Source organism: Simochromis diagramma, unplaced genomic scaffold (assembly GCF_900408965.1).
Source record: "Simochromis diagramma unplaced genomic scaffold, fSimDia1.1 OVJJ01000348.1, whole genome shotgun sequence".
Classification (NCBI taxonomy): Eukaryota; Metazoa; Chordata; class Actinopteri; order Cichliformes; family Cichlidae; genus Simochromis; species Simochromis diagramma.
The window spans coordinates 2,671,712-2,684,924 of record NW_024386755.1 but is presented as its reverse complement, the minus strand read 5'-3'; the positions used below and the strand labels follow the sequence as shown (position 1 = coordinate 2,684,924).

Below are 13,213 nucleotides of genomic sequence, written 5' to 3'. Positions count from 1 at the left end.
TGTTTATCTAGAGTGTCAAATCAATTTTGCGCTGGATAAATGTTGAAACACATTGTGATTTAACAGGTCACTTAATTTTATAATGACATAACAAAACAACAACAAAAACACTGGAATTCTAACTGACTGTCAGCCAAGCTGTTTTTAAAAATATGAATTACAGCCAAAGACTGTAAACAAAAAGTGGATGTAGTTGCCAGATCTGAAAAGTGATGCAATATCAATCGCTAATGGCCAGCCCCCATGTGGGATTTGAACATGTCTAAGATTTCTAGTAGCTTCACCTGTGGGATGAAAATCCTTTGTCACCTCGTTTGAGTTATTGTGTTCAGAGTTTTAGAAAATTTGACCTCTAACTTTAACCTTGAAGTTGAAGTCACTGAGATTATTGTACCTATGGTACTAATTTGAAAATCGTACACCACCTGGTTCTCAAATTATCACACTGATGAACTCTGGTGTCAACGGCAACAGCCCGCCCATCAGCCTTTTACAGCTGAGGGGTAAAAAGCTATGGTAGCTATTATATGGATTAAAAACTATAACAAAGGACTTTACATAATTATTATAATAATAACTACACATAGATTGAGTGTTTAAAAATGGAATAGAGATTCATAGATTGACTGATGATATGTTAAAATACATTTTAAATATTATTCAACTACTGACAAAGCAGTAATATAACTGACCAGCTAAGTGCAGGTTTAAATAAACCAGTCTTCAGCCCTCATCCGTACCCATCACCACCATTCTGGTAAACAGAGCTATCAAGGGTGGCCAATTGAATTACTTGAGAGTAGCTGCTGCCTCAGTGTTGTGTCTTGTGTAAGAGAAACTGCAGAAGTGGGAGGAGATGATACTAGAAGAAAATGGGAAAAGGGGGTGGTGAGGATTTGGAGGAAAAGTGCAATAAGTTAAGTGGTTGTAATCATGTTCTGCCTCCTGACAAGCGAGTGGCAAACCCAGACACCCTCTCTGCAGCCTTGGCAATGACTCCCCCACTCGGCTGTGGGCCGTCCTGGCAACGGTGGGCTGTCTCCTTGAGAGCAACAGGCTGGCCCGCTAGAGGACATGAAGAGCTGGATGATGTAAAGCTCTGTTTGTGTGTATCAGTGTCATAAATGTAAAGAGCTTTGCGGGGGAATAGATGTAGATGTGTGTGTGTGTGTCTGCTAAGCCTGATATAAAGGTGACAGATAGCTGCTGTAGGGATGACAAGGCGGCATGTGTGAGAAAAGAGAGAGGGGAAAATGTGTGTGTTTGTCTGCTAAATGCAAAATCATTGGCTGAGGAGAGGCAGCGGAGAACTGTCTGTGTTTGTATTCGTTTGTGTGTCTCTATAAACCTGATAGAATGGTTGCTTGGCAGAGGTACGGGCTCTTGTAAAGCTGAGGGGATGAGATTTTAGTTGCTATAGTAATGACAAGGCAATACTGAGTGTGTGTTTGTGTGTGTGTGTCAGACCTGGTGGAAAATGAGAGCCTGGCTGATGTAGCCCCAGCTGGAGGTGGGACTGAGGTAGTGAATCAGCAGAAGCAGCAGGAGCATGAAGGCGATGCTGGCCGAGGCGTAGATGGCATTGATGAGGAACATCATGATGGCGCAACCGATGATGCCCAATATGCATGTGTGCCAGGTGAAATAACGAAAGGTGGGCCTGGGGAGAAAACAAGGGTGGTGAAGAGAGCACCACATTAGAATATTAGCCACCCCCCCACCAGCCCCCACCAGAGGTTTGCAGCAAACAGACTGCAAACCTCTGAAGTCATTCAATACTGGAGGGATATTTGTGCTTTTTTTTAAAAAATTGTTTTCTAACTTAATACTCCTTACTATTTTCTTACTAACTAAATGGTTTTGACTCATCTAATATTCTAAAGATGAGATATTGCTTTGCTTTCAAATCAAGCCTTGAGAAACGAGAGAAAAAACCCTGCAGGAAACAAACGCAGTTTAACTCTCTGCTCTATGCCTATTTCTTTTTACTTGTTTCCCAAGTTCATTCAAAAGGAGACCAAGTGTGCTTGGTCTGCACTGAATGCATTCACATAATCTAAACTAAGTTCAGATGGTACTATAGGGTATAAGGTTTTTCTGAAATTACCAACCAAACAAATAAGTAGACACTTGTAAACCAACTATAGTAAACTGTTTCAGAGTATTTAAAGTTTAGTTGCATTGAAATAAAGGTGGGTGAGCTCTACAAAGTTCTGGCTGTGTAAGGGGTACAGATTTAAACGGCCAATCTCCCTTTCACAATAACTTCTATCAATAGCAGCATAGCTTTGGTTTGGCTTTTTAAAAATGCAAATACGCTTCTACTGCAGAGCCCAGTGAAATTTGATGTATGAAAAAACAGACATTGCGAAGGCCTACTTTACACTTTAAAATTGACATTTTATAAACAAGGGCAACACAAACAGACCATCTGACATGTCTGTAAAATTCTGAATCCCACGTAATAAACAGCATGGTCCATTTGTGCGTCGCTGTTTGATTGGACTCCTTCAGAGGATACAGTCAGACAAACCTTTTGTTAGTGACCAGCTTCCGTCTCACACCTCTGAAGAAAGATTTCCCAAAATGTCAGAATGTTCTTTAAAATGAGAAGGATTTAACAAACCACCAAGGAGTTTAGTGAAACAGCAGCTGCAATGGAATGAAGATTCTCCTAACATGGCTGTACATGTACTTGGGCTGAGAAAGATAACTAAGAGAAGGCCCTACTGAATGAGTAATGTCTGGCAGGAGCAAAGAATTACATTCTCAGCCAGAATCGTACTGCTCCCATTCTCCAGTCAATTTTTATTAGCAATTAGCAGTTGCTAATTTTAGAGTTAGCAACTGCTAACTGCTGATTTAATCAGACAGCAACTATGCTTTTAATACTTAAATAAATACTTTAAAGGATGTCTAATCAGCCAATCACATGACAGCCAATGAATGCGTTTAGACACGTTCACATGATGAAGACAAGCTGCTGAAGTTCAAACCGAGCATCAGAATGGGGAAGAAAGGTGATTTGAGTCAGTATTTCAGAAACTGCTGATCTACTGGGGTTTTACCACATAGCCATGTCAAGATTTTTACAGAAAATGGTCTGAAAAAGAGGGACTATCCAGTGAGCAGCAGTTGTCTGGGTGAAAATGTGTTGATACAAGAGGTCAGAGAAGAATGGTTAGACTGCTTCAAGCTGATAGGAAGGCAAAAGTAACTCAAATAACCACTCGTTACAACCAAGACATGCAGAAGAGCATCTCTGAATGCACAACATGTCAAACCTTGAGGCAGATGGGCTACAGCAGCAGAAGACCACGCCAGCTGTCACTCCTGTCAGCTAAGAACAGGAAACTGAGGCTATAATTCACACAGACTCATCTAAAAGTAGAGAACAATTATTTATTTATTCATTATTGTTATATACATATATATATTTATTTTTTCTACTTTCTTTTACCTCCTTAGTTATTGTACTTTTCTTTTTTTCCGTCTCCATGCTTACAAGTCCACATATGCTAGTAATTGTTTACAATTGAATTTGTATAAGAATGCTGTGTTCAGTTGTAAAAGCAAAAAAAACAAAAACAAAGAGAGAACAGAACATTAAAAAAGTAATTTTTCATAAACAACAATAAAGAGTGGATCCATCCTTCCCTGTGTCAATGGTTCAGGCTGGTGGGATATTTTCATGGGACACTTTGGGCTCCTTAGTATGAACTGAGCATCATTTAAATGTCACAGCCTACCTGAATGTTGTTGCTGCTGACCATCTCCATCTCTTTATGACCACAGTGTACCATCTTTTGATGGCTAGTTCCAGCAGAATATCACATTTTATCATAAAGCTCAAATCATCTCAAACTTGAAAATAAGATCACTGTATTCAAATACACTCCAAATGTCAATCCACAGGAGCACTTTTGGGATGTGGTGGACATCTGCCTGATCCAGTCATACCAAAATGATCCAAAATCTCTCAGGTGTGTCCAGTACCTTCTTGAATCTGTGTCATGATAAATTATGGGAATTCTGAAAGCAAAAGGGGTTCAAACCTGCTACTGGCAAAGTGTAATGAAGAGTGTATATGCTGTGAAGTAAAATCTCAGGCCTCAGACTGCTTGATAATTGTTGTGATCTTCTGCTTTGCCTAGTGTATAGTTGTGCTACTTACCATGGATTCTTTAAGTATACAGTGGGGCAAAAAAGTATTTAGTCAGCCACCGATTGTGCAAGTTCCCCCACCTAAAATGATGACAGAGGTCAGTAATTTGCACCAGAGGTACACTTCAACTGTGAGAGACAGAATGTGAAAAAAAAATCCATGAATTCACACGGTAGGATTTGTAAAGAATTTATTCGTAAATCAGGGTGGAAAATAAGTATTTGGTCAATAACAAAAATACAACTCAATACTTTGTAACATAACCTTTGTTGGCAATAACAGAGGTCAAACGTTTACTATAGGTCTTTACCAGGTTTGCACACACAGTAGCTGGTATTTTGGCCCATTCCTCCATGCAGATCTTCTCGAGAGCAGTGATGTTTTGGGGCTGTCGCCGAGCAACACGGACTTTCAACTCCCGCCACAGATTTCCTATGGGGTTGAGGTCTGGAGACTGGCTAGGCCACTCCAGGACTTTCAAATGCTTCTTACGGAGCCACTCCTTTGTTGCCCGGGCGGTGTGTTTTGGATCATTGTCATGTTGGAAGACCCAGCCTCGTTTCATCTTCAAAGTTCTCACTGATGGAAGGAGGTTTTGGCTCAAAATCTCACGATACATGGCCCCATTCATTCTGTCCTTAACACGGATCAGTCGTCCTGTCCCCTTGGCAGAAAAACAGCCCCATAGCATGATGTTTCCACCCCCATGCTTCACAGTAGGTATGGTGTTCTTGGGATGCAACTCAGTATTCTTCTTCCTCCAAACACGACGAGTTGAGTTTATACCAAAAAGTTCTACTTTGGTTTCATCTGACCACATGACATTCTCCCAATCCTCTGCTGTATCATCCATGTGCTCTCTGGCAAACTTCAGACGGGCCTGGACATGCACTGGCTTCAGCAGCGGAACACGTCTGGCACTGCGGGATTTGATTCCCTGCCGTTGTAGTGTGTTACTGATGGTGACCTTTGTTACTTTGGTCCCAGCTCTCTGCAGGTCATTCACCAGGTCCCCCCGTGTGGTTCTGGGATCTTTGCTCACCGTTCTCATGATCATTTTGACCCCACGGGATGAGATCTTGCGTGGAGCCCCAGATCGAGGGAGATTATCAGTGGTCTTGTATGTCTTCCATTTTCTGATGATTGCTCCCACAGTTGATTTTTTCACACCAAGCTGCTTGCCTATTGTAGATTCACTCTTCCCAGTCTGGTGCAGGTCTACAATACTTTTCCTGGTGTCCTTCGAAAGCTCTTTGGTCTTGGCCATGGCGGAGTTTGGAGTCTGACTGTTTGAGGCTGTGGACAGGTGTCTTTTATACAGATGATGAGTTCAAACAGGTGCCATTCATACAGGTAACGAGTGGGGGACAGAAAAGCTTCTTACAGAAGACGTTACAGGTCTGTGAGAGCCAGAGATTTTCCTTGTTTGAGGTGACCAAATACTTATTTTCCACCCTAATTTAAGAATAAATTCTTTACAAATCCTACCATGTGAATTCATGGATTTTTTTTTCACATTCTGTCTCTCACAGTTGAAGTGTACCTCTGGTGCAAATTACTGACCTCTGTCATCATTTTAAGTGGGGGAACTTGCACAATCGGTGGCTGACTAAATACTTTTTTGCCCCACTGTATATCGTATCAAAGAAGATAAAAACTGGGAAACAGCCATCTGGAAACTGGACACATTTTTACCACTGCTAAGGGAATCTTTTATACAGCTGCTACGGCCATAAAAGAATTTAATTTGTCTGAGTTTCACTGGAGAATTTCAGTGACACGTGAATTCCCACTTGCTGAGACTTTTATACTTTGACAGACATGAAATACATGAATGCTTACCAGTTGTTTGGAAAACACTAACATTTAAAGTATGAATTTTATAGAAATCAACTACACAAAATTTACAGGGAATAAATTGTGCTCCTTAGGGTTTATCACCAAGGTCTTTATGCAACTATCTTAGCTTTTGACATAACATTTTAATTTCTGCCTCTCATTACCTCGGTTCTGTGTTCCTACCTGATGCTCCAACAGCTTGAGATGCAAATTTCTTGGGGGCAATATACTATTATCTGTCCTTGATTATACTACCTTAATTAAGTCAGGTTAAATTACTTGGCTAAGTAAACCTCATAATGAAAAATCTTCAATCAATATCTATATTTTAGAAATTATGCCAACTTAATATCTGCCATAATTTTGCTAAAGTGTTTTTTAAAGGATATTTTTTTTAACCAAAATTGATGTCTCACTCTCACTGTTAGACAAACCATAATTAAACATCAGAGTCATTCCCTAATGTGTGACTTCACAGCAGCATCAAAACTAATGTGGCGTTAATGCTGTGACAAGATCAATTAAAACAAACAGCACACATAGATAATAGGCTGCTGCTGCTTACTGCTTTAGACCTTTCAGTGTTTGTGTGATCGGGCATAAATTCTTATATGAATGCATGAATGCATAAGGACACATTAGCTGGCTTCCGTCCACAAATACTTGCATGAATTTTTGTGCTAGTTTTAAGTGGAAATGAGTTGGAGGGTCATGGAGTTGGGAACTGCACAGAGGATGGAAATGCTCATATTTTTGGAGGAGCATGTAACTGACCTCGATTTCCCTGCAATAACTGAAGCTGTGCGGATAAACAGCCATTAAAATAGTCCCAGCTGTAATTACACAAAGCAGCTCAAATGACCGGCGGGCTTCCTTCCTGGATTCACTTACAGATTTAGACTCTTTGTAAGAGACAGAAGCAACAACTGCTGAACACAACGATGCAGCGAAGTGCTAAAGTACGGAGAGAAGGGCAGGGGGGTGGGCCCACCAGAAAGCTAAATTAAAAGAGAAGACAAACACAGAGCTCAACTGAAAGAAGCAGCCATGAGGTAGTCATTAGTCTTTCTGTTGGTCAAGCTGTTAAAGGCAAAGGAGCAAAGCGAAATGTGTACAAGTCTAAGATTAAAAACCTGACAGTGAAATCTTTCAAAGCCAAAAATTGCTAAGGCAAAAATTTTCTTAGTACTGGCTCAATAATGACAGTTTTTAACTGTGTAACTGAGTCAGTAGATCCAGCCTATTTGCCAGAAATACTCGTGACTAAAACACTAGTAACATAAGCCCAATTTATGAGCGGGATTTACAACAGCCGATAAATGAAAATTTAAAAAGCAGAAGTAGAACAGATGGAAGAAACATCCTTCAGTTTTGTTCACCAGAAAGAACTTTGCAACTTCTCCGTTGGAAACACTCCAAACAGCTGATTCAGGGGTAGAGGGTAAGCGAGTAAATAAATAACTTGACATAACTAATTTTAGGGAAAGATGTTTATGGTTTTTGTCATGAGGTGCACATCAGGTTGGTGAGAACAGAAATAATGAAACGCTCAACATCACACCAGCTGAGTTGCTGATGCAGTTTGTGGAGTTTATATGATTAACATAATTTGGGTTAATGATTAAAACTATAAAGTTATAGCTTGGAATAGAATAGAATAGAATAGAATAGAATAGAATAATCCTTTAATTGTCCCACAAGGGGAAATTTGGTATAAAAAAAGAAAAAAGGACTCTGTGTTGATACTGCCAGCTCGGAGTGGCGGCGGAAGAATCTTGGACTTGCTTAGTGTTGTATTATATTGGAAGTAATACTTACAGATTAACATATCAGGAATAATGGAATAAGTTTGTAGTTTAATTTCTTGTGCTTAAAATGTATACTTTTATTTTGATAGTCTGACAGAGACAGGAAGTTAGGCGAGTTCAGAGTGGAGCCACACAGTTTTTTGACCTCTAAATCTCTGCATCCATTTTAACTGAACTTTGTAAGCCTTCGATAACTCCGGATTCAGTTACTGTGTACCTGTTTTGGACATTTTTGGATAAGGAAAGATTTTTGGATAAGAAAAAAAGGGACTAAGTGGAGAGTCGAGCTAAGGCTTCATTCACTGGAAAGCGACACATACTATTCTCAGAAGCATTTAAAAGAGCAATGAAATAACATGGGGAACTGAAACTCACACCGAATTTGATGGATGGCTGGTTAGCAACTGTTTAAGTTACAAAAACGCTGGTTTCATTAGAGTTTAATGACTAACACTTTAGGAAAAGTTAAGTCTCCATTTTGAAGACGAAACAGTAAAACACTTGAACTTGCTGGAGGACGGTATCTTCTTAATATTTCAGCTCCCTCCTAGTTTGTTCCCAGTGTTGTACCATACAGGCCTTCTGTCTTCAAACTTTGCTTTTATTTCCTCTTGACCTGATCACTTCAGCATCAGCGTTGCCCACAATTGTCTCATCTAATCCTTCTCTCCATCTCATCGAAGAGTTGGTGTAATTACGATAAAAGCTTGCCCACCCGGTCTGCCTCCCCCCTTTACCATCAGCGACGACGGTCCCCTCGTACAGTCACCTCGCACGCTCCCCTTTCTCCCCGCCTCACTTGTTCTCAAGCAACTGATGTCACTTAGCTGACACAGCAAAATGCTGCCAATCAAATCCCCAGAGACATTAAGAAACGCAGAATGATGAACACAGAGAGAGAGGGGGGGGGGGGAGAGGGCCAGGCTTTAGCCAAAAGACACGTCATAATTGAGGAGAAGTAGGGACAGAAATGTTATCCTTCCTCACATACACTCCCAAGGGGAGGCGAGAAGAAGATGCCAGATTCTTTAAGTAAGAGGTCAGTGAGTTTGAGACGTTACGTCATGCAGCACCCCAACACTGGCACAACACCAGTGGGGACGGGACTGACCTTAAGAAACCTTAGATCATTTGATATTGGATCAGCCTGGTAAATTGCATCCGCTTCCTCTTAGTGCTTGATATATGAGATACCTGAGCAAAGGTTCAACCAGAAGTCAGAATATTATCTGTAAACTCTTCATGCAATTTAACAAGAGAATCATGGCAGGATAAGTTTTTTGCATCATTATTTTTCTTAAAATCTCTTCTATTTTCTTTGAAAGGAATATAGTATGTCCTGTCCTACTAAGGTTTTTCTCTTCTGCTGTTGAATACCTTCATTAGAAAACACACCGTTTTATCTTTTGTCTCTACATGTTCACGATTAGTAAGTCTGAAGTCCTATCACAAAATATTCCCAATCAATTGCAGCTTTCATAACCTAACATCACTAGCAAAGGGGAGCCAATGACAATCTCCTGCAAACATTGGACAACACTGGTGTACAAATCTATGATTCAGCTATATTTCATAGCTGAATTTGTTTGTACTCTACAAACACATCTAGAACTTCAGATCATGCGTGTGAACAAGCTCTTCTGGTTTTCCTGTCAAATTAAACAATAATAGCACAAGCAGAAAAAATTCAGACCGTAACCTTTTATTTTAAACATATTCCAAAATACTTTATCTTATCATAAAAATAACTTCTGTCATTGTGAATACTATCGGCTAATTTACTTGGAAGTATCTCAGTCTCTATAAACATACAGTTCCAATCGATTATATTACCTCAGTTCTTCTATTAACTGCTTTTAGAAATATAAGCAGCAACTGTAAAAATGTTAAAAGAGTAAAGAACCAGACAAAGAGTATAAATCAGCTCTGCTGCTCTTCCTAACACGCCACACAATTAGCAGTAACAGCTATATTAATTAGTGCAATGTGAAGTCCAAACGATCTTTTATGTATAAAACTGTTAAATGAACTTTATACAAAAAGGTCATCCAATACAAGCCCTAGGTGTTGCATTTTAAGATTAAAAAAAAAAACAACATCCAAGGAATACAGTTGTTCTTCAGAACCAGAAAGGGTGGTCTGTAAATCCTATAGATCTTCTTACTGCCTGCACATTAGGGTCTATGGAATCTTTCAAGAATAGTGAGGTCACCTTTCAGAGAACTGATCGGTCAGTAGGTGTTAGGCTTGGTATGTTGATCTCTTAATCCATACATAACCTGCTCCAGAACGCAAGTTACCACTGCGATGCACCTCAATAAGATGAAAAACAAGGATTAAAGCTGAAGTCACCTCAACAAGCTCTGAATCCCCCTCATATTACAGGCCTCTGCCTATCTGTAAGAAATCCTACACTCTGACATATGTCACAGCAAATCACTATCAGTTTCTGTCCCTGTTGTCCATACTCAGTTCTGAATCAGCAAGACTTTTGGGTCAGGCTGATATTATGTAGTTTGAATTTGAGTACAGGAAGAGCAGATATCCTACTGTACAGTTTGGTTCCGCAGGTTGAAAAGGCCGCCGAGAGAAACTAGTGATGTCGGGCTTGACTTCACAAAGTACGATACAAAGTGACGGTGTTCATGTATGAACAAATATCAGTTTAAAAAACATCTGTAAACTGAGTATCGACTATACTGAATCAGTATCATCACTAACTAAAAGGAAGCATTCAGCAGAGGAGCTCCCCTTAATGTTGTCTGAAAGCAACTTGATGAGCTTAATTGTGATCACTTTTGAATGAATTTACATAAATTAAATAAGCAACATGGAAGCTGAAATGTGTAACATAAGATCATTTTCTCTCCAGCTAATTCTGACACAAGCTATCCAAGTCATGTGGGAGTCCTGCATGTTTCTGCAATTAGAGAGCAACAGTTATTTGTAAAACAGGAGAGAGCCTTCAAATCATAATGCAATAATGCTTTTGTAAATAGGTAACTGCTATGCTGATGGATTTCTAGTGCTTGGCTAGACCTGGTTTTGTACTGAAATGAGCATAATGGCCTGAACCAACAACAGGCGGAGGCACCACTTACTATTCCACTGAAGGGGTTTAGAGTCAGAGCCAGAGTGTCACGGCATTATGAAGTGTGATGTGTTCACTTACTGATACTGAAGTGCATTTGAATGGTGATGGGATTCTGTAGCTTTGATAAAAATTGAATGAACTCCACAGTCGCTGAATATGAATGGCAATTTACAAAAGGTTATCCACTGTACATTACAGCATCAGCCTTTCATCGAAAATTGGAGCACTTGATAAAACTCAAGATGAAACGGATCAAACATCAAAGTGTATACCTCAATATATCGTTCGCAGAAGTCTCCCTCGGACAGGATTTTATTTTCAGAGGTGGTGGGGTGTTTCCCTCTTACCTGCTTTTGTCTGCAATTTCAATGTCTGAAATTTTACACCCTCTCCACCCAAGGAATAATTACAGGCCGGGTTTCACACAGATTTTCACCAAACTCCCAGGTCCTCTTGCATTTAAAATCCAGCTCGGAAATCCACTTTGCATTTTAAAAATATGATTATACAGCTGCTTACTGATACTGAGTTTCATCAGCCTAGGATAGTATGGGAGCCAAAGTTAAATAAAACCAAGTGACACTAGCAAGACGGTAACATGACTCACAAACCAGCAAATAAACTTTCCACATAATATTTGCCGGCAATTGCAAAGTGTTTTAGATATAGTCAAAGGAGCTTGCAAAGAAAAGCGTCTGGACTTCTTTAAGTTGCTTGAAGACGTTTCACCTCTCATCCGAGAAGCTTCTTCAGTTCTAAGGTCAAATGGTGGAGAGTCCCAGATATAAACCTAGTGGGAGTAACCCCCCACAGAGGGACAAAAGGACCCCCTGATGATCCTCTAGTCGCCTTAGAACTGAAGAAGCTTCTCGGATGAGAGGTGAAACGTCTTCAAGCAACTTAAAGAAGTCCAGACGCTTTTCTTTGCAAGCTCCTTTGACTACGATGACCTGGATGACTGAGAACCTTCACAGACATGTTTTAGATATACCTTTCTGAATTACTTTGTCATGGTTTGTGTTTTTTTCCCAGCTGTTTCACCAAGGTTTATGACCAAACATACATTTTTGAATATTTCCTATTGTAGAAACTATTTTTTCTATTAATAAAAAACATGTACTGGGAATTGTGTGTACCATTCAGTCCATATACAGGAAAAAACATGGATGTAGCCATTATGTTACCCGCTAGTTTTGGACTCACATTTTGAAGCTTGATCATACCGTAACCTTTTATTTTAAACATATTCCAAAATACTTTATCTTATCATAAAAATTGTGTTTCAGCCGCTGCCATATTGTTGTTTTGAAGCTTGAAGGTACCTTGCACCTTGAAAAGGTGGATGGCTAAGTTAACAGTTAATGCAAGCAAGCTTGAATGGCAAGCTGCATCCATAAACTGCATGTGTGCAAAAGCATAGACAAAGGTTATAAAACATTTTTTAACGCAGCCTCAAGCAAAACCCAGAGGAACTACAGTGGTTGTTACTTCCATGCTAACTTCATCTTACTGCTCTGGAGGTTTCCGACTGATTCCCCCCTACATTGGCTCCTCCCCGTGTCCTTTCATTTGCCATATCCAAGTTAGAATCCATTAAGAAGAAGAAGAAGAAGAAGAAGAAGAAGAAGAAGAAGAATCCTTTATTGTCATTATGTAACTGAATTTTATTTGGTAACTCTCGGCACATATCAGAAGAGTCCTTCGACCTCAGCTAAGAAACACAAAAAGTGGCAAGGGTTATTTTTTCCAGCCTTCATTTGAAGAAGTTAAACAAGTTTAAACAATTATTTCCACTGGGAGTATGATAAATGTAACACTGTGCAGGGAACAATGTTCAGGGAAAGAGCTCTTCTTGTGATATATATGGCTATGAAAGTTGATTCAGAGAGCATACTTAAAATTGAGAGTAAAAAACAGCAAATAGTGTTTTTATGCTTTGTGATTCTGTCCCCTGTTACACCTCTGTGGACCCAAATGACACTGAGAATACAATATAGTTTAAAATATGCCACCAGCTCTGAAATATACAAATCAAAGGCATTACATGGGCACTTCCACTTAAAGTCTGCAATATTTGTTAATTCATTATTGACTTATTAACAATATTTACTCGAGGTTTCTCCTCAATTCCCCTCCATATTAAATCCTTCCTGTATCATTTCATATGCCATAGAGTTAAATGTTGATTATTTTAAGATACTATTTAACAATTTTATAGCTGAGCAGGGGGTGGCTCTAGCTCAGGATGTAGAGCAGGTCATCAGCTGATTGGAAGGATGGTGGTTCGATTCCTGGCTCCCCCCCAGT

At 39.7% G+C, this 13,213-nt stretch overlaps 1 protein-coding gene across 1 annotated transcript in view; it reads right to left on the bottom strand.

The window, feature by feature from the left end:
* zgc:153039 (uncharacterized protein LOC767698 homolog) overlaps positions 1-13,213 on the bottom strand; it is an 82,844-nt gene that overhangs the window by 12,415 nt on the left and 57,216 nt on the right. The window contains exon 10 of the mRNA XM_040025388.1: positions 1,468-1,660. Coding sequence (XP_039881322.1) covers positions 1,468-1,660 — 193 coding nt within the window. The remainder of the gene's footprint in view (positions 1-1,467; positions 1,661-13,213) is intronic.